General features: G+C 44.4%; 1 protein-coding gene across 1 annotated transcript in view; it reads right to left on the reverse strand.

Moving 5' to 3' along the window:
- LOC115206346 (nucleoredoxin) overlaps window positions 1-27,896 on the reverse strand; it is a 62,167-nt gene that overhangs the window by 10,836 nt on the left and 23,435 nt on the right. Inside the window, exon 2 of the mRNA XM_029773184.1 lies at window positions 2,252-2,369. Coding sequence (XP_029629044.1) covers window positions 2,252-2,369 — 118 coding nt within the window. The remainder of the gene's footprint in view (window positions 1-2,251; window positions 2,370-27,896) is intronic.

The following is a 27,896-nucleotide window of genomic DNA, read 5'->3' on the forward strand; positions in this document are numbered from 1 at the left end:
ACATGAAGGTCAGTCAATCTGGAAAATTTAAAAAAGTTTTAAAGTGCAGTCGCAAAAACCATCAAGTGCTGTGATGAAACTGTCTAATGAGGACCGCCACAGGAAAGGAAGACCCTGAGTTACCTCTGCTGCAGAGGATATGCAAATAAATGCTTCACAGAGTTCAGACACATCTCAACATCAACTGTGCAGAGGAGACTGTGTGAATCAGGCTATGGTCGAATTGCTGCAAAGAAACCACTACTAAAAGGACACCAATAAGAAGAAGATATGGATATCATAAGGTGAATGCACCAATTTGTAAATCGCTCTGGATAAGAGCGTCTGCTAAATTACGTAAATGTAAGAGACTTGCTTGGGCCCAAAAACACAACCAATGGACTTTAGACTGGTGGAAATCTGTCCCTTGGTCTGATGAGTCCAAATTTGAGATCTTTGGTTCCAACCGCTGTGTCTTTCTTTGTGAGATGCAGAGTAGGTGAACGGATGATCTCCGCATGTGTGGTTCCCCCCATGAAGCATGGAGGGAAAAGGTGTGATGGTGCTTTGTTGCTGACACTGTCAGTGATTTATTTAGAATTCAAGGCACAATTTAAAGCCTAACTACCACAGCATTCTGCAGCGATACGCCATCCCATCTGGTTTGGGACTATCATTTGTTTTTCAACAGGACAATGACCCAACACACCTCCAGGCTGTGTAAGGGATATTTGACCAAGAAGGAGAGTGATATGTGGGAACTCCTTCAAGACTGTTGGAAAAGCATTCCAGGTGAAGCTGGTTGAGAGAATGCCAACTGTGTGCAAAGCTGTCATCAAGGCAAAGGGTGGCTACTTTGAGGAATCTCAAATATAAAATACATTTTGATTTGTTTACTACATGATTCCATGTGTTATTTCATAGTTTTGATGTCTTCACTATTATTCTGCAATGTAGAAAATATAAAAAATAAAGAAAAACCCTTGAATTAGCTGTGTCCAAACTTTTGACTGGTACTGTATCTAAATCCAGCATGTCTCCTACTCACAAGCTCCTTTGTACTCTGTGACATCTGCGTTTGGAAATGGGACCGCACAACAGATGCAAAATGTTGTTTTAATGATGATTGAAAGCCATGCTTTTCCATTTCCCATACATGGAGCACTACCAGCCTTCCCTCCTCTCTTTCCCTCCCTCTGTCTTGTTTCTTTTTCAAGGTGTCTTCATTGTCAATGTCAAGCATTAGAGATGCATTTGGGATGACCAAATAAAAAGTTGTAATCAGAAATAAATCTCTGTAGGCACGGCTGTAAAGGTTCCTTTCCTCTGTAGGGCTTCATTAGGCAGGGCTGACACATCCCCTCCGCCACTGCAGCCTTTTATATTTGTCCCCATTCACACTGTAAAAGGGCACTCCTTCCTGGCAACTTCTCTGCTCCGCCACTCAAGACAGCTAGGCCCTTCATAATGCTGAAAGACAGAGGGTCCTGAATCCTCCCCCCCAGCCCAACTCAAACTCTTACTACCCCGCCTGTAGCCACTCTGTTTCCCTTCCTCACCACAACACAAACAAACACACACCCCTTTTCCTGCCACCGCTACCACACTACACACCCCCTCTAACAACTCTGAAAGAGAGGAGGGGGGGTGGGGGGGTGGAGCAAGAAGATGAATCTCTTCTTTACCCACTTCTACTGTAGTTGGTAGTTAATGAATCATGGAAATGATACAGTATGTACTCTACTGTGGGCTGGGAGGGAGACTGGGATTCATTAGGCAGACTCATGTGAAATCCATTCCCCTGCACCACGGGTTCTACTGCCACGATGCTTGATACTCTACCTCTCTCCACTCCCTTACTCCCTCTCCACCTCTCTGACTAATGGGCCTTTCTCATGTTGTACAATAAGGGCTCTGAAGACCAGGATGTCAAAACATTGAGATTTTTTGAGCCATGAGATGACATCCTCATCTCTCTACCAGAAAGGAATGCAAGCCTGCTCTTGCTAACAGGCAATCTCCCACTTAAAAGTCGGGAAATTATAGGTCTGCAGATGTGGGAGTAAGAGGGGGCACTTTATAATATTCATGCAATACCAGAAGAGTACAGAAATTGAGAAATATGGCCAGCTCTGTGAAGGATGTGGCACAGAAACTTTGCAATATGAAATTCTGGAGAGGCATTTTGCATGTAATAAACTGTATGCTTGTGTGTACCGGTACATGTGCAGTTCCTCAGGTGCTGAGGCTCAGGCTGACTGAAGAGACTTACCTTTGGGGTCATCTCTCACCACCAGTAGTCCGTTCCGACACACCACCTTCCCTGTGGCTGCATCCACAAACACCAGCGAGGGAATACTGGTCACCTTGTACTTGTTCCACAGCTTCATCTGGACAGACAGAGAGGACAGAGGAGAGGAATGGAAAATGTACCATTAGTATAAGACACCTATGCTCTGGTAAATAATCCGAGCAACAAGGAGAAAATCAAACAAAGAAAGAGAAAAGTAATTGAACGTCATACATCTTACTAGTTGTTTTCCATCTAGTTTATAACGTCTGTTGATAAATCATTATTTGTCAGACATCCATTGATCCAAAGGTTGATAGGCCTACAGCCATTTTCACTATCACTACACCAAAAGTGCAGAAGTACCAGTATCTATTTACAAGGCAAGCTGTTTCTCTGAAGTATAAAAGGGACTAGAAAATGAGCCAGGTTGAATAAAACAGCAGCAGAGAGTCACCCTGCAGTGAATTAGCTGAAGGCTAGAATCACACTACAGCTAACTTTAAAGGCACTGGCAGAGGAGGAAATTCACAAGGAGCGTTTTGCCCCTGCTGTGTCATGAATAAGAGCAACACGGGGTAAGAGGAGCAGAAAAATCCACAGTTGATTAAACCTTTTGCCACAGACTCTGCCACTGTACCGCACCCAATAGAAAGAGAATAACTAGATCGTAGTCATTTTAGGCTCATGTGGGTGGCACTTCATTTAGCCGATCCTTCTTCAAGTGAAGACAACACTGTACATGATTCTGTCTGTTCAATATGTGAGGCAAGCATACCTCCACAGGCATTAATGAAGGAGGAACACACACTACATCTAATTATACTGAACAAAAATATAAAACGCAACATGCAACGATTTCTACGATTTTACTGAGTTACAGTTCATAAGGAAATCAGTCAATTGAAATAAATTCATTAGGCCCTAATCTATGGATTTCACATGACTGGGAATAAAGATATGCATTTGTTGGTCACAGATAACTTTTTTAAAAAAGGCACTCTGTTCACAATGTAAAAAAAAAGGAGGTACATTTTAATCACTTTTTCGTGGTATCCAATTGGTAGTTACAGTCATGTCCCATCGCTGCAACTCCCGTAACGGTCGAGAGCCATGGGTCCTCCGAAACACGATCCTGCCAAGCAACACTGCTTTTTGACACACTGCTCGCTTAACCTGGAAGCCAGCCGCACCAATATGTCGGAGGAAACACAGTACAACTGGAGACCGAACCCAGATCTGTAGTGACGCCTCTAGCGCTGCGATGCAGTGCCTTAGACCACTGCACCACTCGGGAGGCTCTCTGTTCACAATGTTGACGTCAGCAAACCAGTTGCCCACATGACGCCATACACGTGGTCTGCGGTTGTGAGGCTCGTTGGGCGTACTGTCAAATTCTCTAAATTGACATTGGAGGCGGATTATGGTAGAGAAATGAACATTTAATTCTCTGGCAATAGCTCTGGTAGACATTCCTGCAGTCAGCATGCCAATTCTACGCTCCCTCAAAACTTGAGACATCTGTGGCATTGTGTTGTGTTATTGTCCCCTTTTATTGTCCCCAGCACAAGGTGTGGCTGTGTAATGATCATGCTGTTTAATCAGCTTCTTGATATACCACACCTGTAAGGTGGATGGATTATTTTGGCAAAGGAGAAACGCTCACTAACAGTGATGTAAACAAATTTGTGAGAGAAATAAGCTTTGTGCGTATGGAAAATGTATCGGATCTTTTATTTCAGCTCATGAAACATGGGACCAACACTTTACATGTTGCGTTTATATTTTTGTTCAGTGTATAATGACTGTTGTGACTGTATATTGTGTCTTGATATGAACATAAAACATACCGCATAAAATCAGAAACAGACTCTTGTCACGTCCTGACCAGTATAAGGGGTTATTTGTTATTGTAGTTTGGTCAGGGCGTGGCAGGGGTGTGTTTGTTTTGTGTTATCGGGGTTTTTGGGTATGGTTCTATGTTTTTGTATTTCTATGTTTTTTCTATGTTGTGTATCTTTTTGTGTTGGCCTGGTATGGCTCTCAATCAGGAACAGCTGTACATCGTTGTTGCTGATTGGGAGCCATACTTAGGTAGCCCTTTTTCCACCTGTCTTTTGTGGGAAGTTGTTTTTGCACTGCTATGGTTAGCCTTTCTTGTTTTGTGTCGTGTTCTCAATAAAGGAAATATGAGCATTCACGTACCCGCTGCGTTTTGGTCTAATCCTTACGACGGCCGTGACAACTCTTTATGACCACAAATGTGTGTTTGAAACTGGGACTGTTTATAGTGTGTACGTTCGGTGTTGTCCTCGACAGAGAGCACATCAAGAATAGCACGCAGAGGAAACTCACTTTCCATATCAGAGGGAAGAAGATGGGTGTCACTTGAAATGACTAGCTCCTGAAGAGTAGCACTGAGTGTCTGAGAGAGGTCACTTTTCTGAGAGTTGTCTGAGAAGCATAGAAACATTGATGTTTGAAAGTCTGATAGCAAGTCTGAGCCAGAATTGTACCAGTGACCTTGAGATTGCCAAGCCAATACACCAAGGACCACAGCAGTCCAGACAATTTGGTATAGGCACATAGTAACATATAATGATTTCAGCACTGTGTTCTAGTAATTTCAGGGAAAGGGAGAGCCAAAATGTAGGAGTGAGGCCTGTCTGCAGTCTGTGTACGAGGCTCAGTGGTGGAAGCCTCCAGTTGGGTTCAGTTCCAGTTCTGCTCCAGTCCAGGCTGGCTGATGAAAACCTTTTGTTCCTCTTCTAATGAAAACAATGACTTCACTTCAGGAGCAAAGTTAGCGTTTTGACGTGCAGACGGAAGGCAGGCTCAGACTGCTCCGAGAGACTGCCGTTTTACAGGGTATGGGTCCCCCCTGTAGGGACTGTACAGGACGGGGGGACCTCCTCTCTACTGTGGGACTGTAAGTCCCTCCATAGTACCACTCATTTCAGGGCCCTATATAGTGAACTACTTTTGACCAGAGGCCATAGCCCAAAATGGCAACCTATTCCCTATATAGTGAGCTACTATTGACCAGAAGTCAGAAGTAGTGCACTATATAAGAAATGGGTGCCATTTGGATGCAGATAAGGAGACTTGAGAAGGCAATGACAGTTAGAGAATAATAGGATCTGCACTAGCTGGGAAATATCAGGGAACAGCTCCCATGCCAACTCCCTCAAGTGTCCTCACGGAGCGGAGATAGGACAGCTAAGGCGTTTAAAGAATGGCCAGACTACAGTAAAGCACATTGGAAAACTACAATTGAAAACTAGTATCTGTTCTTTTAATAGTGTAATATATAAAAAGTGCATGGCTTTGAATTGCTAAAAGCATTTCATAGCTTGACCAAAAAGCAATTCTACTGTACAGGCAAGTCTGCTAATTTGGTCTTTTTGGAGACATAACTTTGAAGTCACAACAAAATATATGCAAAATCATAGTTAGCTAAGCTCTTTTTTTTATATATACACACCTTTATTTAACTAGGCAAGTCAGTTAAGAACAAATTCTTATTTTCAATGACGGCCTAGGAAAGGTGGGTTTACTGCCTTGTTCAGGGGAAGAATGACAGATTTGTACCTTGTCAGCTCGGGGATTCGATCTTGCGGTTACTAGTCCAACACTCTAACCACTAGGCTACGCTGCCGCATGTTTCAAATACTGTTATGAACTAAACAGACTAGGACATGTTTGCCACAATATATCCTAGTACGTCCTCTTTGGTCAGTGTGAGTTTACATGTTTATATACAGTTTGTCTAAAATGTACATCATACATATGATGTGTACAGTAAGTGTACAATGTCAATGTGCATACATACATGCATGTCTATCTAGTAGTGTGTGTACCAAATCTGAACCTCTCTCAGCTCCACTCTGCTGTAGTCTGAGCCTGGTGCATAGAGAGCACTGCTGAAAGAGAGATTGGTTCGGAGAGGCAGAGAGACCTCGGAGCCGATTCAGCCTCGATCCTTTCACTACTGCTAATTTACTGCATGATCCGAAATGATGTCTGCCTGGCGGTTTGGCTGCAGTTCAGAGCACAGCAGGACACTAAATCACGTCAGCTGTAGATCTGTAGATCTGCCTGGAGGCTAGGCTGTGTGTGACAGCCATTTCAGGGCAGATGATGGGCCTGGTAATTACAACAGTTACATCACCTACATTCATTCATTCATTAATGGCAGCTACAAACGTTTCACCACCTTGAGACACGATGATTCACACTGTAAGAGGTATGGAACAATCATTCATTTATACTTATGTCACTCTGTTTAGAGGCAAAACAAGATGTCTTGCTGTGTGTGTTCTCATGGGGATTCTTCCTCAGGCTGGCTAAATTCAACACCAAAAGGAGAACCTCAGTTCTACACAGCGGGAGTTTTTTTTGCAGTCTTGAAGACAGCAGCACATGTTCCCAAGGGCATGCATGTTTTGGAGTGGTATGTTTAAAAATGTTGGAAACAATGTTGAAAACAATAGCAACATTTGTTCAGAATCTCTAGAGGTTCTGCCGTGCACACAGTGAGAGTGTACTTGTTTCTACTCCTCCTCTCCTCTGTTTGCCTTTAGGGACTAAACAGAGGAATGTGATGCCATAGTGGTCCCTATAATAGCTTTAGCCACTCCCTCTGGTACCTTACTCCAGTCAGACAGTCAAAGTCTGAAGCCAAATGTTCAGAGTGGGGTGTATTATAAGCTGCAGAGACATTAAACAGAACTGGTGACACGGTGAGCCACAAACACTCATAAATCACTGTGTCCAAACTAAACTTATCCCCCAGCCAGGGCTCATCTCCAACCTCCTTCACAGGGGTTATGTCCCAAATGGCACCCTATTCCCTATATAGTGCACTACTTTTGACCAGGGCCAATAGGGCTCTGGTCAAAGGTAGTGCACTATATAGGGCATAGGGTGCCATTTTGGACGCATACATGGACGTCTCCAAACCAGATCTCTGTAGTTTGTCTAGATTTCATTTGAATCTTGAGGAAATGATTTAATCAAAGTATTTAATATCCACTGTGCTGCGTTTTAATCATCTACTGTAGGAAAGTCTGGGTCTGTGCAAGAGCCAAAGAAATAGAAGACCCTAGCATCAGTCTACATGTGTCTGCTATATATCTCCCTTTCCTCCTGCATGTTTTAGGGGGACAACCCTTTTCATTACCCAGACCAACACACTAGACTAGATCAAATGTGCCAATAACCCCTCAGCGAGACCCAAGCAACTGCTTAGAGACCCGGGAGAGCTGGAAATCCATACTAACAATCCATTTAGACCTAGTCTCTCTCTCTCTCACGCAGCCTGCGTTAGTCCAGCTCTAGGTAGCATCCCAAATGGCACCATATTCCCTTTATTAGTTCACCATTTTTTTTTTAACCAGTGCACTGTAAAGAGATTAGGGTGCCATTTGGGACGCATCCCAAAGCCCAGCGGTAGGCGCTAATGGGATCACCCATGACTGCGGTTCCACTTATGGAGGCTGAGGGAGAGGAGAGGAGGCCTCTGAGGGAGCAGTACATCTGCCTGTGTGGAAGTGTAGATGTGCATAACAGGGCCAGATCGCCAGGCCTATAGCTTAATGCAATGCTCTGTATGCAGCTCACATCAGAGATGTTCAGCATGAGGTGAAAAGGTCAAACGCTCCGACTGCCTGTCAAAAACTGATATTGTTAAATCTACTGATGAGTCTTGTGATTGCACTAAGCAATGTCACACTGTCTGCATGTCATTCTATGGTTTGAATGAGGAGAAAGAACGGGGGAAAATTCTCAGTTGCCCAACTTGTCCACAGTAGTACTGTATCCATGTCTGGTGTCATGGATGGTAATCATTTCCATGCTTCTTTGCACTGTTGCACTTTAGTAGCAACACTGTGGGGGTTTAAAGCGGGGTGGGTAGTTATGTGAGTTATAACTGGTGTTCCCAATGCTCTCACACAGACACATCTGCTTGACTTTTCACCCGCTCCCACCCATCTGAACCCCTACTGACGTTTCTTCCCCCGACCCCACCTCCTCTCCCTTCCCCTGGGCTGACCACGGAGAGGGAGAACCCCTGCTGAGAGAGCTGGAGTGGAAGAAATTCCTCCAGTCATCGTCCCCATTCACCTCTCATTGTTCCTGCGCCGACTCCACACAGACCTGCTTTCACTGGCCCAGGCGGCCAGACCTGAGGCGCTGGCCAAACGCTCACATTGCAGTCCCATTTTAGCAAACACAGCAGTCACAAAGGGATTTCAAAAAGCGTACAAAGGAGTGCATGTGCTCCACCCTGCTGAGTACTGGCAGGGATAAAGTTCTTTATCTCTCAATAGAATACTTAAGAATAACACAGATGGGCATTTTAAACAGACACTACAAAGGGATGAAGGGAGTCAGAGTAGCTATTTCTAGAATCAAAGCTTTGGCCCTTCACAGAGTACTGTAGGCTATACCTACAGAACAATTCGCCATCTGATTGTGGCTAGCTAGTTTGCATTTTAAGTTATTTATCATGGTCTAGAGGGCATTCCTGTACTTTATCTTGCATTCAGACATTTATGGGGCTAAGACTCTCTGGACTCATGTCTCTTCAACTAATTAACAAGCAGAATCCTAATTAGGCTGGATTCCCTTAATCCAAATATGCTATGTCACAATGCATTTTACTTTAAGAGCAATGCATTCCTGAATTAACTCACTTCCCCATTCTTGTCAAGAGGAATTTGTTTCCATGTGCATTCTGTTAGATTGGGGGGGACATGTCTCTACAGCGGGCCAGAACAAGATTATTTTCTAACACTGCTGAGGAATACCCACTGACCCGTTTAATACCCATGATGGCAAAGACACCAGTAGTCAGAAGATCATTCACTCAGTCGATAAAACCTTCGTTTGTGGTATTTTAAGTAAAGCTAGCCTGTTAGACAGCAGTCTCAGGGACATGAGAGATCTAGTAGTCTCTCCTGTTGCCTTTCAACAGGCTGATAGAGGATGTTGGTCTGTCTGTTCGTCCAGCCCACTCCAGACCTGAGCGTCCATCTTTTATTGGGTATTTCTATAGAGCCTGCCTGCAGGCGGCCTGAGCCCTGGCCATGAAGATTTACTGGGAAGGACCATGAAAGGCGATAGGAGAGCTGATCTGTGTCCCAAATGGCACCCTATTCCATATGTAGTGCGCTACTTTTGACCAGGGCCTGTAGGGGCTCTGTTAAAAAAAATGTGCGCACTACATAGGGAATAGGGTGCCATTTGGGGCACAACCATGGGCTACTTTGTAAAGGACAATACTATAACTAAGAGCTTTTCATGTTTCTCACAAAGCGACTGCATAAAAATGAGATCCCCCAAGATGACGGCTAGACAGCAGAGAAACTTTAGAGTTCGGTCCTTGATGCTGGGAAATTCATCCCATCCCACATTTGGATCCCAACTTGATCTCATGTACATTGATGTAGTGTTCAACCGTCTGCAGCTTATTCATTCTACATGGAGCTTTCAGCCTTTGGCTCTCGGGGAATAGAGGAGAACCGGGTAATATATGAGGCATATTGGATAGAAGCCCTGTGTTCTAGTGCTTAGACAGGGAAGGAGGGAGCAGGCGACGTGGAACAGAACAGAGTCATCCAGTCTCCTCACACCCTCACCAGACATTCAGAAACCCTGATTAACATTACAGGCCTCTGGTCTCTCTGTTCCACTGAGCTCATTACAAAAAGCTGTCCCCGAACCACAGTACATTATGACAGATAAACACCACAGTACAGTATGTTATGATGGATAAACACTCTGTACCACAGTACAGTACATTATGACAGATAAACACCACAGTACAGTATGTTATGATGGATAAACACTCTGTACCACAGAACAGTATATTATGACAGATAAACACCACAGTACAGTATGTTATGATGGATAAACACTCTGTACCACAGTACAGTATAATATGACCTCTTATGATGGATAAACACTCTCTGTACCACAGTACAGTATAATATGACCTCTTATGATGGATAAACACTCTGTACCACAGTACAGTACATTATGACAGATAAACACCACAGTACAGTATGTTATGATGGATAAACACTCTGTACCACAGTACAGTATAATATGACCTCTTATGATGGATAAACACTCTCTGTACCACAGTACAGTATAATATGACCTCTTATGATGGATAAACACTTGAAATGCACAACAGTAATACACATCAGTCCCCTGCCTTTTCAATGCAGCATGTTATTGCTATATCATATTTAGCTCTTAAAATATGAATTGACCCAACCAACAATTTTGCCGTTGTGGACCCCCTTGCACGCACACACGGAACTGCTTTTCAATAGAGGCCTGTGTTGCCATGGCAACCCCCCGTCAGGACATGTCACGGAGTGCCAAACACATTGTGGGCTCTTAGTTAATAATTCAGTGATAAATTAACGGTTTTCTGAGGAAAACAGGTGCCAGAATGTCAGAGGGCTTAGGGGGAATAGCTGGGTGGAAAAAGAGAGAAAAAGAGAGGGGGGGGAGACAGTAAAAGAGGGGCGTTTCTTCCGCTCCTCTTGTGTTTGAGGCACAAAAGCTGCTCTCTAAATGCAGGCTCTTAATCCTAACTCGGACTCTGTATGGCTGGGCTCCACCGTGCAACTTTTCTTTAGGGAAGAATGCAACGTAAAAGCAGGGGGATTGTAAAGGAGTAAAAAGCCAGTACTCAATAGATATATACACATCATTGTATCTTCCACAGGTGTGGGTCACCTCAGAGGGCTACATACTGCAGGGTCAAAGATCACCAAGGCAGGGGGTACAATCTTCACTCCCGCTGGTTTTTAGAACAATCCTCCTGCCTGGCCCCACGTCTCCCTCTCACAGTGTGTGTGCAGGGCTGACTGGTTTACAGAAAGGGCAGACCAGACACACACAGGGAGATTGTCTGTGTAAAAGCAAAAATGTCTCTCTCACCCTAGACCTGCATACCCCATGAGTCAATTATTAAATGAGTGTAGCCCACAACTGTAGGAAGTTCACTGCTTGCATTGCTGTGGAATAATACTGTTCACAAGATACACTGCACACTAGAGCCGGGCCGGGCCGGGCCGGGACGATACCAGTATCGCGATACTAGTTAGTATTGTGGTACGAAGAGGATTTAACTTCCTTTAAGAAAACAGCTCTAATGCTGGAAACAAACCATGTCACACAATATTTTACATACAGCAGGTTTTTAAAGGACCAAAGAGTTGTCTGCTTCGTGTTTTCAATTTTGCCATGAGTGGTGGGGCTCCCGAGTGGCGCAGCGGTCTAAGGCACTGCATTTCAGTGCAAGAGGCGTCACTACAGTCCCTGGTTCAAATCCAGAACCCTGGTTCAAATCCTGAATCACATCTGGCCGTGATTGGGAGTCCCATACGGTGGCGCACAATCGGCCCAGCGTTGTCTGGGTTTGGCCGGGGTAGGCCGTCATTGTAAATAAGAATTTGTTCTTAACTGACTTGCCGAGTTAAATAAAGGTTAAATAAATGAAAAAAAATATTCACAGGCCTACTTTATTGTATAAAAGCTCCAGTGGTGAATGTAAGCTGCTGTCGTCCTGCCTCTCGTCAAGGCCTGCTGGCTCTCTCAGATAGAGACGGCAAAGATAAAGATAGCAGAGAGAGATTCTGGCTCTGGTACGGCCGCCAGTCCGTTAGAGATTGGCATCACCATGGCAAGCCTGCCTCACCCACTGGGAGAGAGAGAGAGAACTGCCCTCAGGGCAAGTTTTTCCTGGTTGTCCCAGGCGCCTGCCAGAGGTAATTCAAATCTTACTCTCTCATGCAAAAAGTGTAATCCAATACATTATGGAGTGGTTCCTGGCATGGGGCCGGCTAGACAGTGCAGCCTCAGCATCCTCCTCAACTCAAAACACACACAAACACCACATGTCCTGAAAACACACCTTGTTAAGACCACATTAAGCCTTTGCTGGCACCTGCTTAGCCTCCATGATGATCGAATAGAACACATTACTGAGCATTACAATGGCATAGCCTACTATAACACACATGGAGAAACCACTAAGAATAACCTGAACATCCTCCGATGCCTTTAGTGAATAAACAAGAGGGATACATTTAGCTACATAAATAACGTGAAACAGGGTTCAATGTTAGGCTAGATTGGAGGCTTCAGTCCACTGGGTTCTTATGTGCATTTACACAGCTCCCTCCCTCTTTTGACCCCTGATTGACCCCACCTTTAACTCCCACTCCTATTCCCTGTTAGAGACTGATGCTACATCCCAAATGGCACCCTATTCCCTTTTTAGTGCACTACTTTTGACAAGGGCCTTGGTTAAAAGTAGTGCACTATAGAAGGGAATAGGGTGCCATTTGGGATGCACACAGAGAGACTGACTGGTTGTGCTCCTCCAGCTTCAGGTCCCATCACAACACAGGGGATTAATATTGATAAACACTGCAGCAGCACAGCAGCTTTACATGGACAGACATTATCACGTAGATCTTTCAGAACACACCACCTCTTGAGGATTTCTGCCTTCCAATACTTTGAGTTTACTGAAACACTAGGATAGTTAGATCCATTGGCATCATACATCATGTTAGGTGTTACATAGCAGTTATTGTATGCATGTCTTATATAGGCCTACGTGTTGTTAGTGCTGGGCTTGGACCTCTAATGGGACACTACTACTGCAATAAACCCAAACGACTCCTTACAAAATATAGCATTTTCTGATGTCCTTGAAACATTACTCATTTACATTTAAGTCATTTAGCAGACGCTCTTATCCAAAGCGACTTACAAATTGGTGCATTCACCTTATGATATCCAGTGGAACAACCACTTTACAATAGTGCATCTAAATCTTTTAGGGGGGGGGGGTTAGAAGGATTACTTTATCCTATCCCAGGTATTCCTTAAAGAGGTGGGGTTTCAGGTGTCTACGGAAGGCGGTGATTGACTCCGCTGTCCTGGCGTCGTGAGGGAGCTTGTTCCACCATTGGGGTGCCAGAGCAGCGAACAGTTTTGACTGGGCTGAGCGGGAACTGTGCTTCCTCAGAGGTAGGGAGGCGAGCAGGCCAGAGGTGGATGAACGCAGTGCCCTTGTTTGGGTGTAGGGCCTGATCAGAGCCTGAAGGTACGGAGGTGCCGTTCCCCTCACAGCTCCGTAGGCAAGCACCATGGACTTGTAGCGGATGCGAGCTTCAACTGGAAGCCAGTGGAGAGAGCGGAGGAGCGGGGTGACGTGAGAGAACTTGGGAAGGTTGAACACCAGACGGGCTGCGGCTCCTCAAAGAGCCTGAGCAATGTTATTAAATGATCCAATAAAACATTAAGCTATACACACACTGTAACCCCCAGAGAGATATATAGTGCATCTTAGTGAAGGTGTATTTTAGGTTTCATTGTGCTCTCCAAGGCCAATGAGTAGGGTTGTAAATCACAGTGACACTGGCCATGCGACTGTACTGCATCATAAACTATAGACCAGTGGCAGCTAGCTCCCAGATATTTGGCTCCAATGCCACAAGACCAGAGTCAATACAGACCCCCCCCCCCCCCCCCCCACTGTTATCTGGGCCTGATAGATATATAAAGGCTTGGATCGCAGGCAGGCATCTGAGACCGATTTCTCACCTCTACTACAATACACCCACATCACATTCACAGTACAGAATGCATGTCATAAAGAGATGGGACGGTCTTGATAAAAGCCACTATGGTGAAACGTCGACCAAAGTGCCCTGTCCACCTCTGTGAACATGGAATAAAAAGATACAGATCACCAGCATTTCTGCCTCCCAGACATTCATTTTATACAGAAATGGAATGACATGTACAGTATACATCTATTGTGCTGTCCTCTGGGGAGAAGAGTTGTAGCTCGTCCCGTTCCTCCATTACCTGGTACCAGATTAAACCTACAGTGACATTGGGTTACATTGTCAGACTTGATCTCCATCCATTAACCCATTTCCTCCTCTCCTCTTACGCTCATTAAAAGGCACATCTGTTTTGTGTTGCTGCAGGCAGGGCTCTGGAGTTTACGGCTGAGCTGTACATCTGGACACCCGCCTAAACCCCTTCCCCACAACCCCCACCAATAAACCCCTCTTCTGCTCCCTGACAGTTTACAACCCCATTCTCACAGCAGCATCAACATGTATAGAGAATCTCCTCTACCATCTTACTCCACCCCCTCCTCAACACACCCATCCTCTGCGGTCTCTCTCACTTCTCCCTGATCTGCTTTGCTCCGACAATATGTTCTCAAATCAGATGAGCATGGATTGGAAGACTGGTCAGAGAGACTTATGGGTGCAGCTTTCATTGGCGTGCCGGCTTAAGACCACAACATGGACCAAAAATCCCCCAACTCCTTGACCTAATTTTTGCCAAGTCATTTGAAATGGCAATGCATGGAATGAACGCAGGTATGAAAACATACACTGATATGGATCCCCCTGCTGCCCAGGAGAATTATAAGAGTTAGCTCTGAAGTGTGGGTCTGACCAGGGTGTATGTGTACAGTACAATAGTTAGTGTGTCTTCTGGGTGTAAATGGGTGCAGGGAAATGCTGTAGGAATGCTCAACCGGTGTCGCTCATTCAGCCGACAGAAACTTTCAACCGGTTCTCCCCATTAAGCAGCGAGTCGGAGTCAGAGGCCGAGCCTTCTCTAGTCTCTACTCCTCCCGTTACGGGGTCTGAGACGCCGAAGGCTCCCACCATTAGCTCTGACAAATTGAAAACCCTAGTCATTGGCGACTCCATTACCCGCAGTATTAGACTTAAAACGAATCATCCAGCGATCATACACTGTTTACCAGGGGGCAGAGCTACCGACGTTAAGGCTAATCTGAAGATGGTGCTGGCTAAAGCTAAAACTGGCGAGTGTAGAGAGTATAGAGATATTGTTATCCACGTCGGCACCAACGATGTTAGGATGAAACAGTCAGAGGTCACCAAGCGCAACATAGCTTCAGCGTGTAAATCAGCTAGAAAGATGTGTCGGCATCGAGTAATTGTCTCTGCCCCCCTCCCAGTTAGGGGGAGTGATGAGCTCTACAGCAGAGTCTTGCAACTCAATTGCTGGTTGAAAACTGTTTTCTGCCCCTCCCAAAAGATAGAATTTGTAGATAATTGGCCCTCTTTCTGGGACTCACCCACAAACAGAACCAAGCCTGGCCTGTTGAGGAGTGACGGACTCCATCCTAGCTGGAGGGGTGATCTCATCTCATCTACGAACATAGACAGGGCTCTAACTCCCCTAGCTCCACAATGAAATAGGGTGCAGGCCAGGCAGCAGGCTGTTAGCCAGCCTGTCAGTTTAGTGGAGTCTGCCACTAGCACAGTCAGTGTAGTCAGCTCAACTATCCCCATTGAGACCATATCTGTGCCTCGACCTAGGTTGGGCAAAACTAAACATGGCGGTGTTCGCCTTAGCAATCTCACTAGAATAAAGACCTCCTCCATTCCTGCCATTATTGAAAGAGATCGTGATACCTCACATCTCAAAATAGGGCTACTTAATGTTAGATCCCTCACTTCAAAGGCAGTTATAGTCAATGAACTAATCACTAATCATAATCTTGATGTGATTGGCCTGACTGAAACATGGTTTAAGGCTGATGAATTTACTGTGTTAAATAAGGCCTCACCTCCTGGTTACACTAGTGACCATATCCCCCGTGCATCCCGCAAAGGCGAAGGTGTTGCTAACATTTACGATAGCAATTTTCAATTTACAAAAAGAAAAACAACGTTTTCATCTTTTGAGCTTCTAGTCATGAAATCTATGCAGCCTACTCAATCACTTGTTAGAGCTACTGTTTACAGGCCTCCTGGGCCGTATACAGTGTTCCTCACTGAGTTCCCTGAATTCCTATCGGACCTTGTAGTCATAGCAGATAATATTCACATTTTTGGTGACTTTAATATTCACATGGAAAAGTCCACAGACCCACTCCAAAAGGCTTTCGGAGCCATCATCGACTCAGTGGGTTTTGTCCAACATGTCTCTGGACCTACTGACTGCCACAGTCATACTCTGGACCTAGTTTTGTCCCGTGGAATAAATGTTGTGGATCTTAATGTTTTTCCTCATAATCCTGGACTATCGGACCACCATTTCATTACGTTTGCAATCGCAACAAATAATCTGCTCAGACCCCAACCAAGGAGCATCAAAAGTCGTGCTATAAATTCTCAGACAACCCAAAGATTCCTTGATGCCCTTCCAGACTCCCTCTGCCTACCCAAGGACGTCAGAAGACAAAAATCAGTTAACCACCTAACTGAGGAACTCAATTTAACCTTGCGCAATACCCTAGATGCAGTTGCACCCCTAAAAACTAAAAACATTTGTCATAAGAAACTAGCTCCCTGGTATACAGAAAATACACGGGCTCTGAAGCAAGCTTCCAGAAAATTGGAACGGAAATGGCGCCACAACAAACTGGTAGTCTTCCGACTAGCTTGGAAAGACAGTACCGTGCAGTATCGAAGAGCCCTCACTGCTGCTCGATCATCCTATTTTTCCAACTTAATTGAGGAAAATAAGAACAATCCGAAATGTATTTTTGATACTGTCGCAAAGCTAACTAAAAAGCAGCATTCCCCAAGAGAGGATGGCTTTCACTTCAGCAGTAATAAATTCATGAACTTCTTTGAGGAAAAGATCATGATCATTAGAAAGCAAATTACGGACTCAGTTGTCCTGAGTCTGCACAACTCTGCCAGGATCTAGGATCAAGGGAGACACTCAAGTGTTTTAGTACTATATCGCTTGACACAATGATGAAAATAATCATGGCCTCTAAACCGTCAAGCTGCATACTGGACCCTATTCCAACTAAACTACTGAAAGAGCTGCTTCCTGTGCTTGGCCCTCCTATGTTGAACATAATAAACGGCTCTCTATCCACCGGATGTGTACCAAACTCACTAAAAGTGGCAGTAATAAAGCCTCTCTTGAAAAAGCCAAACCTTGACCCAGAAAATATTTTTTTTCAACTAAAATCGGCCTATATCGATTCTTCCATTCCTCTCAAACAATTTTGAAAAAGCTGTTGCGCAGCAACTCACTGCCTTCCTGAAGACAAACAATGTATACGAAATGCTTCAGTCTGGTTTTAGACCCCATCATAGCACTGAGACTGCACTTGTGAAGGTGGTAAATGACCTTTTAATGGCGTCAGACCAAGGCTATGCATCCGTCCTCATGCTCCTAGACCTTAGTGCTGCTTTTGATACCATCGATCACCACATTCTTTTGGAGAGATTGGAAACCCAAATTGGTCTACACGGACAAGTTCTGGCCTGGTTTAGATCTTATCTGTCGGAAAGATATCAGTTTGTCTCTGTGAATGGTTTGTCCTCCGACAAATCAACTGTAAATTCCGGTGTTCCTCAAGGTTCCGTTTTAGGACCACTATTGTTTTCACTATATATTTTACCTCTTGGGGATGTCATTTGAAAACATAATGTTAACTTTCACTGCTATGTGGATGACACATGGCTGTACATTTCAATAAACATGGTGAAGCCCCAAAATTGCCCTCGCTAGAAGCCTGTGTTTCAGACATAAGGAAGTGGATGGCTGCAAACTTTCTACTTTTAAACTCGGACAAAACAGAGATGCTTGTTCTAGGTCCCAAGAAACAAAGAGATCTTCTGTTGAATCTGACAATTAATCTTGATGGTTGTACAGTCGTCTCAAATAAAACTGTGAAAGACCTCGGCGTTACTCTGGACCCTGATCTCTCTTTTGACGAACATATCAAAACTGTTTCAAGGACAGCTTTTTTCCATCTACGTAACATTGCAAAAAATCAGAAACTTTCTGTCCAAAAATGATGCAGAAAAATGAATCCATGCTTTTGTTACTTCTAGGTTAGACTACTGCAATGCTCTACTTTCCAGCTACCCAGATAAAGCACTAAATAAACTTCAGTTAGTGCTAAATACGGCTGCTAGAATCCTGACTAGAACCAAAAAAATGTATCATTTACTCCAGTGCTAGCCTCCCTACACTGGCTTCCTGTTAAGGCAAGGGCTGATTTCAAGGTTTTACTGCTAACCTACAAAGCATTACATGGGCTTGCTCCTAACCATCTTTCCGATTTGGTCCTGCCGTACATACCTACACGTACGCTACGGTCACAAGACGCCGCCTCCTAATTGTCCCTAGAATTACTAAGCAAACAGCTGGAGGCAGGGCCTACCCATGTGAGAGACGCAGACTCGGTCTCAACCTTTAAGTCTTCACTGAAGACTCATCTCTTCAGTAGGTCATATGATTGAGTGTAGTCTGGCCCAGGAGTGTGAAGGTGAATGGAAAGGCTCTGGAGCAATGAACCGCCCTTGCTGTCTCTGCCTGGCCGGTTCCCCTCTCTCCACTGGGATTCTCTGCCTCTAACCCTATTACAGGGGCTGAGTCACCAGCTTACTGGTGCTCTTCCATGCCGTCCCTAGGAGGGGTGCGTCAATTGCCCTCAGCTATGTTTAGACTCTTGTTGTTCATGTTTTGCTGTTTTCTAGTGTACTATGGAATGTATTGCTTTCTTATTCTTGACACTTTGCCCAGACATATTTAAGGTTAGAACTACCTTTCTAAGTGTTCTGATACTTCTAGTTTGGAGTTACATTTTTATGATAACATAGCTACAGCATTTCACTTTAAAAAGTGTGTATACTATTGCTTACTAGGTGTGTCCAATCAATTTTAACCACTCCCCCTTCAAATTAGGTTTAATTGGAAAAGCTGTTAAACAGAGAACATTGTATTGTTTCTTTTGTACACCCTGATGAAGGCCATGCAGCCGAAACGCGTCGGTTTTTAAAAACATTGTTTCTATTGAACATGCCATACTAATAAAGGCATTTTAATCAATTATATGAAGAGTGCCTTGGTCCTCCTTTCTTTTTGAAGACCAACTCAACCCTTTTACCAAAGAGCACCTTCTGTCTACCAACATTTACTATTGTGTACCTTAGTAGCGCTTCCCTTCCTCCTCTTTCTACGTCACTTGAGTGGGTTGAGTTACTGATGTGGTCTTCCTGTCTGGGTTGGCGCCCCCCCTTGGGTTGTGCCGTGGCGGAGATCTTTGTGGGCTATACTCGGCCTTGTTTCAGGATGGTAAGTTGGTGGTTGAAGATATCCGTCTAGTGGTGGGGAGGCTGTGCTTTGGCAAAGTGGGTGGGGTTATATCCTGCCTGTTTGGCCCTGTCTGGGGGTATCATCGGATGGGGCCACAGTGTCTCCTGACCCCTCCTGTCTCAGCCTCCAGTATTTATGCTGCAGTAGTTTATGTGTCAGGGGGCTAGGGTCAGTCTGTTATATCTGGAGTATTTCTCCTGTCTTATCTGGTGTCCTGTGTGAATTTAAGTATGCTCTCTCTAATTCTCTTTCTCGGAGGACCTGAGCCCTAGGACCATGCCTCAGGACTACCTGGCATGATAACTCCTTGCTGTCCCCAGTCCACCTGGCTGTGCTGCTGCTCCAGTTTCAACTGTTCTGCCTGCGGCTATGGAACCCTGACCTGTTCACCGGACGTGCTACCTGTCCCAGACCTGCTGTTTTCAACTCTCTAGAGACAGCAGGAGCAGTAGAGATACTCTGAATAATTGGCTATGAAAAGCCAACTGACATTTACTCTTGAGGTGCTGACCTGTTGCACCCTTGACAACTACTGTGATTATTATTATTATTATTATTATTATTATTATTAGACCATGCTGGTCATTTATGAACATCTTGGCCATGTTCTGTTATAATCTCCACCCGGCACAGCCAGAAAAGGACTGGCCACCCCTCATAGCCTGGTTCCTCTCTAGGTTTCTTCCTAGGTTTTGGCCTTTCTAGGGAGTTTTTCCTAGCCACCGTGCTTCTACACCTGCATTGCTTGCTGTTTGAGGTTTTAGGCTGGGTTTCTGTACAGCACTTTGAGATATCAGCTGATGTAAGAAGGGCTATATAAATACATTTGATTTGATTAAATGTCTGTACATGTCTGTGTGTGAGAGAGAGAGACAAATAGAGAGAACAAGCCTGAGAGACAGACTAGGAGAGACGGAGAGGGAGCCAGGCCGAGGGCAGCCTGCCCTACAGACAGCTGAGAAGCCAGTTCAGGGTCACTAACTAACTGACGGGGGGGGGGGGGGGGGGGGTCAAAGGTGAGGCTGTTAATACCCCAGCAGGAAGAACATGGCCTTAAAGAAGACTCCTGCCACTTGCCTCCCCCTAATGTTCCCCTAGCCAACCCTACAACCCTCTGACCCAGCAGCCCTGCCATGTCACATCTAAACTTTACAAGGGAAACCTTTTAAATAAACACTGAGCAATGTCCTTCTTCAAAGCCTTCCCATCCTGTACAGGCCTTCTTATCCTACAAGTGAGTTGTGCTTTGCACTCTGTTTGTAATTCAGCACCAGCATCCCAATAGCACAGATCTGAAGTCTCCTAGAGACAGGGAGCAAGGTCACTAGCCCTTGGGAAGCCCTGGTTTCTGTGATATCTTATTTCAGCAGTTTAGGGGTTTGCTAGACAAGATGATGTAATCCACACAGCCTAACATCCTATTTCCACCATCCAGTCATTCGGTCATCTATAATACCTCATGTAACTGCATTGTTATTGGAGCCAATAACAGTCAAATCTCATTGATCTGTATGAATAGGTATGCATGATCCCGGTGGGAGAGGCTAGGCAGTGAAACTAAGGAGAGCCTCTGGTAACCCACTGATGGTGACTGCTTTGGGCTAGACTTTATGTCTCTGCATAGGAGGAAGGGGTGTGAAATTTTACATAAAACCTCAGAACAATTGCTTATTTTATTTTTGTAAAATCCCCCAAGTACAGTATTAAGACTGGTGGAGTAGAGTGGTGAACTGTGGAGTAATGTTTTAAGCTGCCTCATGAGTCTTCAGTTGACTTACTGGACTCATTCTCCTACAAATCACCCTTTCGTCTCAATCCACACACAGCAGCAGATCATTACACAGTTAACCCACAGAGACACTGTGCTGCTCTACTGAAACACTGTCAGGTAATAACTACTGTTAGAAAGAGTCTAAAACACATGATTGATTTGGCTGTGACGGGCAGATTTTCCCTGTTTTACCCTGAGTTCAGAGAGACAGTATGTCTCCTCCATCTCCTGCCTTTTTAAACACTTCAAGCTGCACAGAGAAGGAAGGGAAAGGCTGGTCTAGGCTAGGGGAGCTTCACAGTGATTTGTAATCAGGCCTAGCATTTACAGGAAAAGGGAAAACTCTTTCAAAGCCTGCCAATAATCTAGAAGGTAGAGAAGAAAATAAGAAAATAAAACACTGACTCCATGTTCCAAAGATCTACTCAGTCCTTTTTCCCCTCAAAAAGAAGGGAGGAAGAGTGATGGAGTTGGAACATGGACTGTTGGGAGGAGGGAGCTTATCTTTTCAAGTGTGTTTGCAGTCGTTAAGAAGTGGCCCAGAGTTGTTTGCTTCATTGCAGTTTACCTTCCATTAAGTATGAACAGTGAAACACAAGCAAACAAATTCTTATATCCACACTGTCATTTTCACGTCATGTACCGTAGCAACCATTATCTCATGTGATCTGTGGCCTGCAGCAAGAGAGAGTTGGTGGGGACAGACCTATGTCACTTCTTAACAAGCAGAGCCTGGTTAGAGGGGTGGAGAAGTGGAGTCATTTAGCAGTTGGACCTGCTCCAGAACTGCCTCCACTGCACTGCTACAGTAAACTAGCTCACAACTGGAGCCAGCAGAGAGAGAAGGGGCTGGAGAGAGGAGAGTATGTCCAGAGAATAAATTGACTGCCTTTACTTGACTGGCAGCTCATTGTGGGTTTAAATCCTGGATGGCCAGAGAAGTGTGATTAATGTTTTCCATAGTCTGAGATAAAGGGGTGTCAGGAGAAAAAGAGAGAGGGAGCGAGAGAACCACACTCTTCTGAGCACTAATTTAAAAAAAGGTCAAATTCAGCTGTTTTTATCTCTATCAAATCATTTCTGGGTAACAATTAAGTACCTTACAGTGATTCTTTTTGACTATTTTAATTAGCAAAAGAGCCATTTCTCAAGTAAGAATGTAGCTTGGACTGTCTGGGAGTGGTCTGAGTGGAAAACTGAAAACTAGCTGTTATTGGCAAAGATGTTAGGAACTCTTTCCTATTGGTCTATTAAGTAATTTCCCGCCTGGTGATGTCACCAGGCAGGCCAAAACTCCATCCCACCAAAACAGGCTGAAATTTCAGGCGGTCTTTCAAACAGCTCTTACACAACTAAAACGGCATAATCATAATTTTCATAATTTCACAGTATTATTCCAACCTCTGTGTGGAAATGTATATAAAACACAGGAAAATCACATTTGACTGCACTGGGCCTTTGAGTAATATGTTAACATGAAACCTAAGACCCTGTTGCCAAGCGAGGACGAACCTCCCAAATATGAGTCACCGGAAGACCACAAGCATAGCCCATAAAAACACAACAGCCAGGACAAAATTAAAGAGCACAAAGTCCCATAAACCAATTGCAAGGGTCAAAGTTAAACGTAGTTAAAAGTCATAGGCTGCCAACTTTACGAGAAAGACAATTAGCCCACAATGTGTAAAAATTTCCTTTGCCGAATTGCCTCTCGTTTTAGCAAACGTCAATATAAACCACCACTGAATGGCCCTGAGAAATGTTGTTCCAGATAAAACTAAATTCCCCAGAGCTCTAGTCAGAGACAAAGAGGACACACATGGGTGAGGTGCAGCTCTGCTCTGGTTGCATCTGTGGCAGGCTGGAATGCAATGAGGGTTTACTGGGTTTATAAATAACTGTCTGAAACAGGCAGACAAAAGGCAGTGCTGTTCTGAATCTGCAGGGCCGGTCTCTCTGCCTCTCAGACAGCACCCTCCTCTCCGCCCGCCCTGCAGCCCACTCCATCTTACCACTTTCCCTCACTTTCTCATGAATGGTTACCACCAGCACCCCAGCCCCACTCCATCCCGCCTGTCCTCACCATTGCTAGCATCACCAGAACCATTGAGTCTGAATGTAGAAAAGAAGTTAAGGCAACTCAGGAGTGTTTAAAGGGAGCTATTGTGACATGTGTATGCATGTGTGTGTATGTGTGTGTGTGTATGTGTGTGTGTCCATGTGAGAGAGACATTGAGGTAGCTTACAGCAGTGCACTTATCCTCCCCATTCGTCTAGAGGAAGTGACTGTGACTAGCTATAACCAGCAACCAGATGATACTATTATACTATCTAATGTATTCAATAACTCAAAGAATGTTAATAGGGAAAATCGATACTCCAATTTCAAAACAATAAGAGAATCTCCAAAGTCTCTAGAATAGTACACAGACAAACAAAAATGTGGCTAATTCATAACAGTATGATACTTAATCACGCATTGAAATATGCGTGGAGCAGAAATCCCAGCCAGAGCAAGTTTCAGTGTAAATCTGCGCAGTGCTCTAGAGCTGACAGGGGAGGTTTATGATGAGAATCAATCGGTTGTCAGATTACAGCTTTCATCCCTCTCCCTTGGTTTCCAAGGAGCCAGAGTGGACGCCACACTTCCTGTATGCCTGAAGCTTAACCAGCAGAGATAGAAATCACTGTCTCCTTTATCTCCCATTCCTTATGCCACCGTTCCCTCCTTCCTTCCTTTTCTAATGACGTACTGTCATGTTGTTTAATGACATGCACAGAGACCGAGGGAGGGAAGTAGGGAGGGGAAAGGGGAGATCGGAGGAGGTGAAGGACTGAAAAAGGTTCCACAATAGCCAGTCACACCACATTTAAATGCCTGCGTACTATCCAGAGTGAAAAGGTTAGGGGGAGAGTGGGGAGGATGGTGAAATGTGCATTTATGTTCCATTCTTCATGGTGTGGCAAATTGGATTGTGATGCTGGATCTATGGCTCAATGTGATTTGGCTGCGAGTCACACACATAACACAGACTGGGGAGAGAAAACACCATCTCAACCAACCAGCTCTATTGTCTCCCCAGCCAGGACACACATTCCTTTATCAAACACATCAAAAAATATAGACAATTAAATCACAGAAAAACTATGGGTGAGTTCATGTATGATGAGGCATCATTAGCTAATAGCTACAGTATCTCTACTCTACCCACCGGGTCTGTAACTCCAGTTGGATTAACAGAGGCCTGAGGGAATGTATTTTAGCTTCAGACATGTTCACCCTCCACTATCAGATCTCACATAGGGGCATTTATGTAATATCCACCCAGTTCTCAGCAAGGGGTTTCCCCTATATAGAGGAGCTTTGTTGAGGAGTTCAAACGAACAAGAAACCCACTCAACTGCCCACCACAGCTGGGCTGAACTGTAACCTAGCCGCCCTGGCCCACATACACTATCCCTTTCTCCTATCAGCGCAGATCAAAGGACCAATCAGAGACGCTAAACAGCAGATGAAGCCCATTTCAGATTTTTACCCATTTCTTCACTGTCTGTACTTTCTGCAACAGCAAAATCTGCACAATGTTGTTTGCTTTTCCTGCACTGTTCTAGGGACATCCAGTGAGATGTTACTCTACAGACACCCGGGCTGTCCCGTCCACCATGTTGAGCGGATCTAATTAAATGCTGTTCCACATTAACAGGATTGGGTGAACTCACCGTTTCCTGCCCCGCTCCCCATGGCCTTTGAGTGGCACTCAGGCTAATGCATACAAACAGGAACAGGATGAAACGCCAGACACAAGCGAAACCGACATCAACACACACGGCAAACCTGGTCACATTATTGCCTTGCGGTGGTGGAATATGGTGACATGGCAGAGGTGTTGTACAGTCACACAAAAGCTGTGTTGAGACCACTGCTGACAGAGGAACAGGCTGTAAAGGCTTGAGTCTTTACGTAACCCAGGGCTACAGTAAAACGAGGAGGTGTAATGCTATGGAATTAAATATAACAATGTAATAGGATCTCTATGTGTAATGCCCTGTAATAATGTCATTCCTAATCATACTACATTTATAAGCCTGTTCTTTAACCGCATCATTTCCCTCTTCATTTCCTTATTTGTCTGCAGTCATTTGGTCGTTATTGGACTTTAGGGTTTGACCTTTCAAAACATAAGGCTGCATATGTCTCAGCCTCACTTTCCCACTTTGTCTCAGCCTCACTTTGGCAGGCTCCTGCCAAAGACCCAACCAGGAAGCGGTGGTTTGCCAAGCAAATAGTTACGCAATGTGGTAGTCAGAGTAAGTGTCAAAGGCTGCGTTTGTGAGCTGGTTGATTAAAACTGCCTTCATCCATAGATAATCATGCTGAAGCTTTGCCTTCTAACTGGGGACTGAAGACAGTCATGCTGATGATAGCAACAAGGGGAGAGGGGATAAGCTTCATGCATGTCTTGACAGAGGGGAGAAAAACGCTATGAAATACATTTAGCAGCCCATTACACTGGGCTGCTAAAAGACAGTTAACTGCATGTTATTCGGTTCCACATAACATGGCACCCTCTCTACGTGGAACCAGCTGCAGAACCAAATGGTAAAAACAGACAAAAACAACCAGTCTAGAGGACATCTAAGCTAAGAGCTTTGAGACATAAACAGTAGGCCAATGTTGCCACTTGGCAAACCGAGAGGTCAAATAAGAGGCTTCTAGACCACCTTCTGATCCATTCTGTTTATGTGGTAATTCACTTCTGTTAGACAACACATAGCAACTGTTCAAGATCTCCCAATTCACTCATTTGTCCTCCTGCACAACTGCAATAGCTGGGTTGGAATGGGTTAGCTCAAAGAATATTTATAATTTGTGACAGAAAACCTACCACAAGCAGACCACACAGTCTGCTTTTTGCTCCTACGTGTCACTCCTATTCTACTCTTTGTTTTACGGGGACTGAAACATTTCCTTCCATTCTAAGCTACTTCAAATCACTCCCAAACATACGGCCTCCTCTCCTTAAACAGCCAACACTCCCCCAGCCTCTCACAGGGTGAGTTCACATTCACAAGGCTAAAAGGGAGGCGAACTGCAATAGCCCTCTGAATGACAATGTATAGTGTTATAATCAAAGTGAGACAACGTTCATCTGTTGTTCTCTATGGCCAAAAATATCCTATAAATTACCTATAGAGTCTATGTGATTCGATGACCATGGCTGGATATTTTTGGGGTGTTTCTGAAACCTCCACCAGGGGAAGTGTGTGCTGTGCAGCGATGGTTCCCAACCATCAACAGCATGGTGTTCATTGGTCTGTATCAGTGGAGGCTCCTCAGAGGAGGACCATTCTCCTCAGTGAAATTTCATAAAAAATAGGGAAACATTCATTTTAAAAAAGTTATCCTTTTTAGATAAAACTATACTAAATATATTCATAGGTCACCAAATAATTGGTTAAAATACACTGTTTTGCAATGAAGGTCTACAGTAACTTCAACAGAACTGTCTGGGCTAGCACCATGGTGTAGCCGGAGGACAGCTAGCTTCTGACCTCCTCTGGCTATATTGACTTCAATACAAAAGCTAAGAGGCTGGTAGGCCTCACCCCCTTCCATAGCTATACATGGTAATTATGACCACTTCCAGAGGATGTCCTCCAACCAATCAAAGCTTTTGCAGTAGGAACTGATATGTTGTCCATCCAATCATAGATGTAGGATCAGAGAACGAACCTAGTGTGTGTTGTATTGGGATTGTGTCACAGAGCATTATGGGGGTTCTATGTGTTGAGAAGATTGGTGACATTGTTGGATAGAGATTAAGAGTGAAGAGTGATAGTTGAGCATTTGAGACATTCAATTCAAATTTGTTTTTTCAAATTACAGGAGATGGAGGTATATTATAAATTGTTTTCTTGGGTTTAGAACTTAATGTGTGTCCAGTTAAGGCAAATTTCAATAAATTGCACTGTTAACTTCAGTAGCTAGCTAGCTACCAGCGCGAGAAAACAGTTTTCTCCACCAGAATAGTAGAATGGCCAACACTGCCGAAAATGTTGTGGACTTTGTTGAAGAACCCCTTTCATTCTCTGGGGTACACGGAAAAGGTGCGAATTAAACGTGAGAGTCGACCTCTGCCTGAGATCAGTTTCATGAAGAAGGATGAAAAGGTGAGGGCGTTCAATACAAACGGGTATCAAATGGTATTAACAGGGAGCCTATCATCAAGCCGCCTGTAACTGCACGTTACGATGCTTTACATGCTGAACATCTTTTCTGGGATGTCAAAAACTATTCCGAATGATTTGATAGCTTCCATCGCATCAACCATTAAATGTTAGATTAGAGAGGTTGATGCAGAACATGTTTGCGCGTGCGCTCAAGTAGGCTTTGCACTTTTCTCCGGTATTTATTTAGCAAAGATGATAACACCTAATCACTCCGGACAGACACAAGCAAAAGCTCATGACATAAAAGGTTGCAGCAGCCTAGGCTGCACCTAAACATTAGAAATCTGACATGCTGTATGGGATGAAAACACTTTTCTGTCTATTCAACTGTAGGCTACTAATAAGAGCAGCTGCATACAGCCTATGCACCCTGTCCATCTGGTCAGGGTAAACTAATTGGTAACGATATGTATTTATAGTCCATTTGTGTGTCAGGAGAAAATTTGAATGTGATCAAATTTA

The sequence above is a fragment of the Salmo trutta genome, chromosome 13, assembly GCF_901001165.1.
Source record: "Salmo trutta chromosome 13, fSalTru1.1, whole genome shotgun sequence".
Taxonomy (NCBI): Eukaryota; Metazoa; Chordata; class Actinopteri; order Salmoniformes; family Salmonidae; genus Salmo; species Salmo trutta.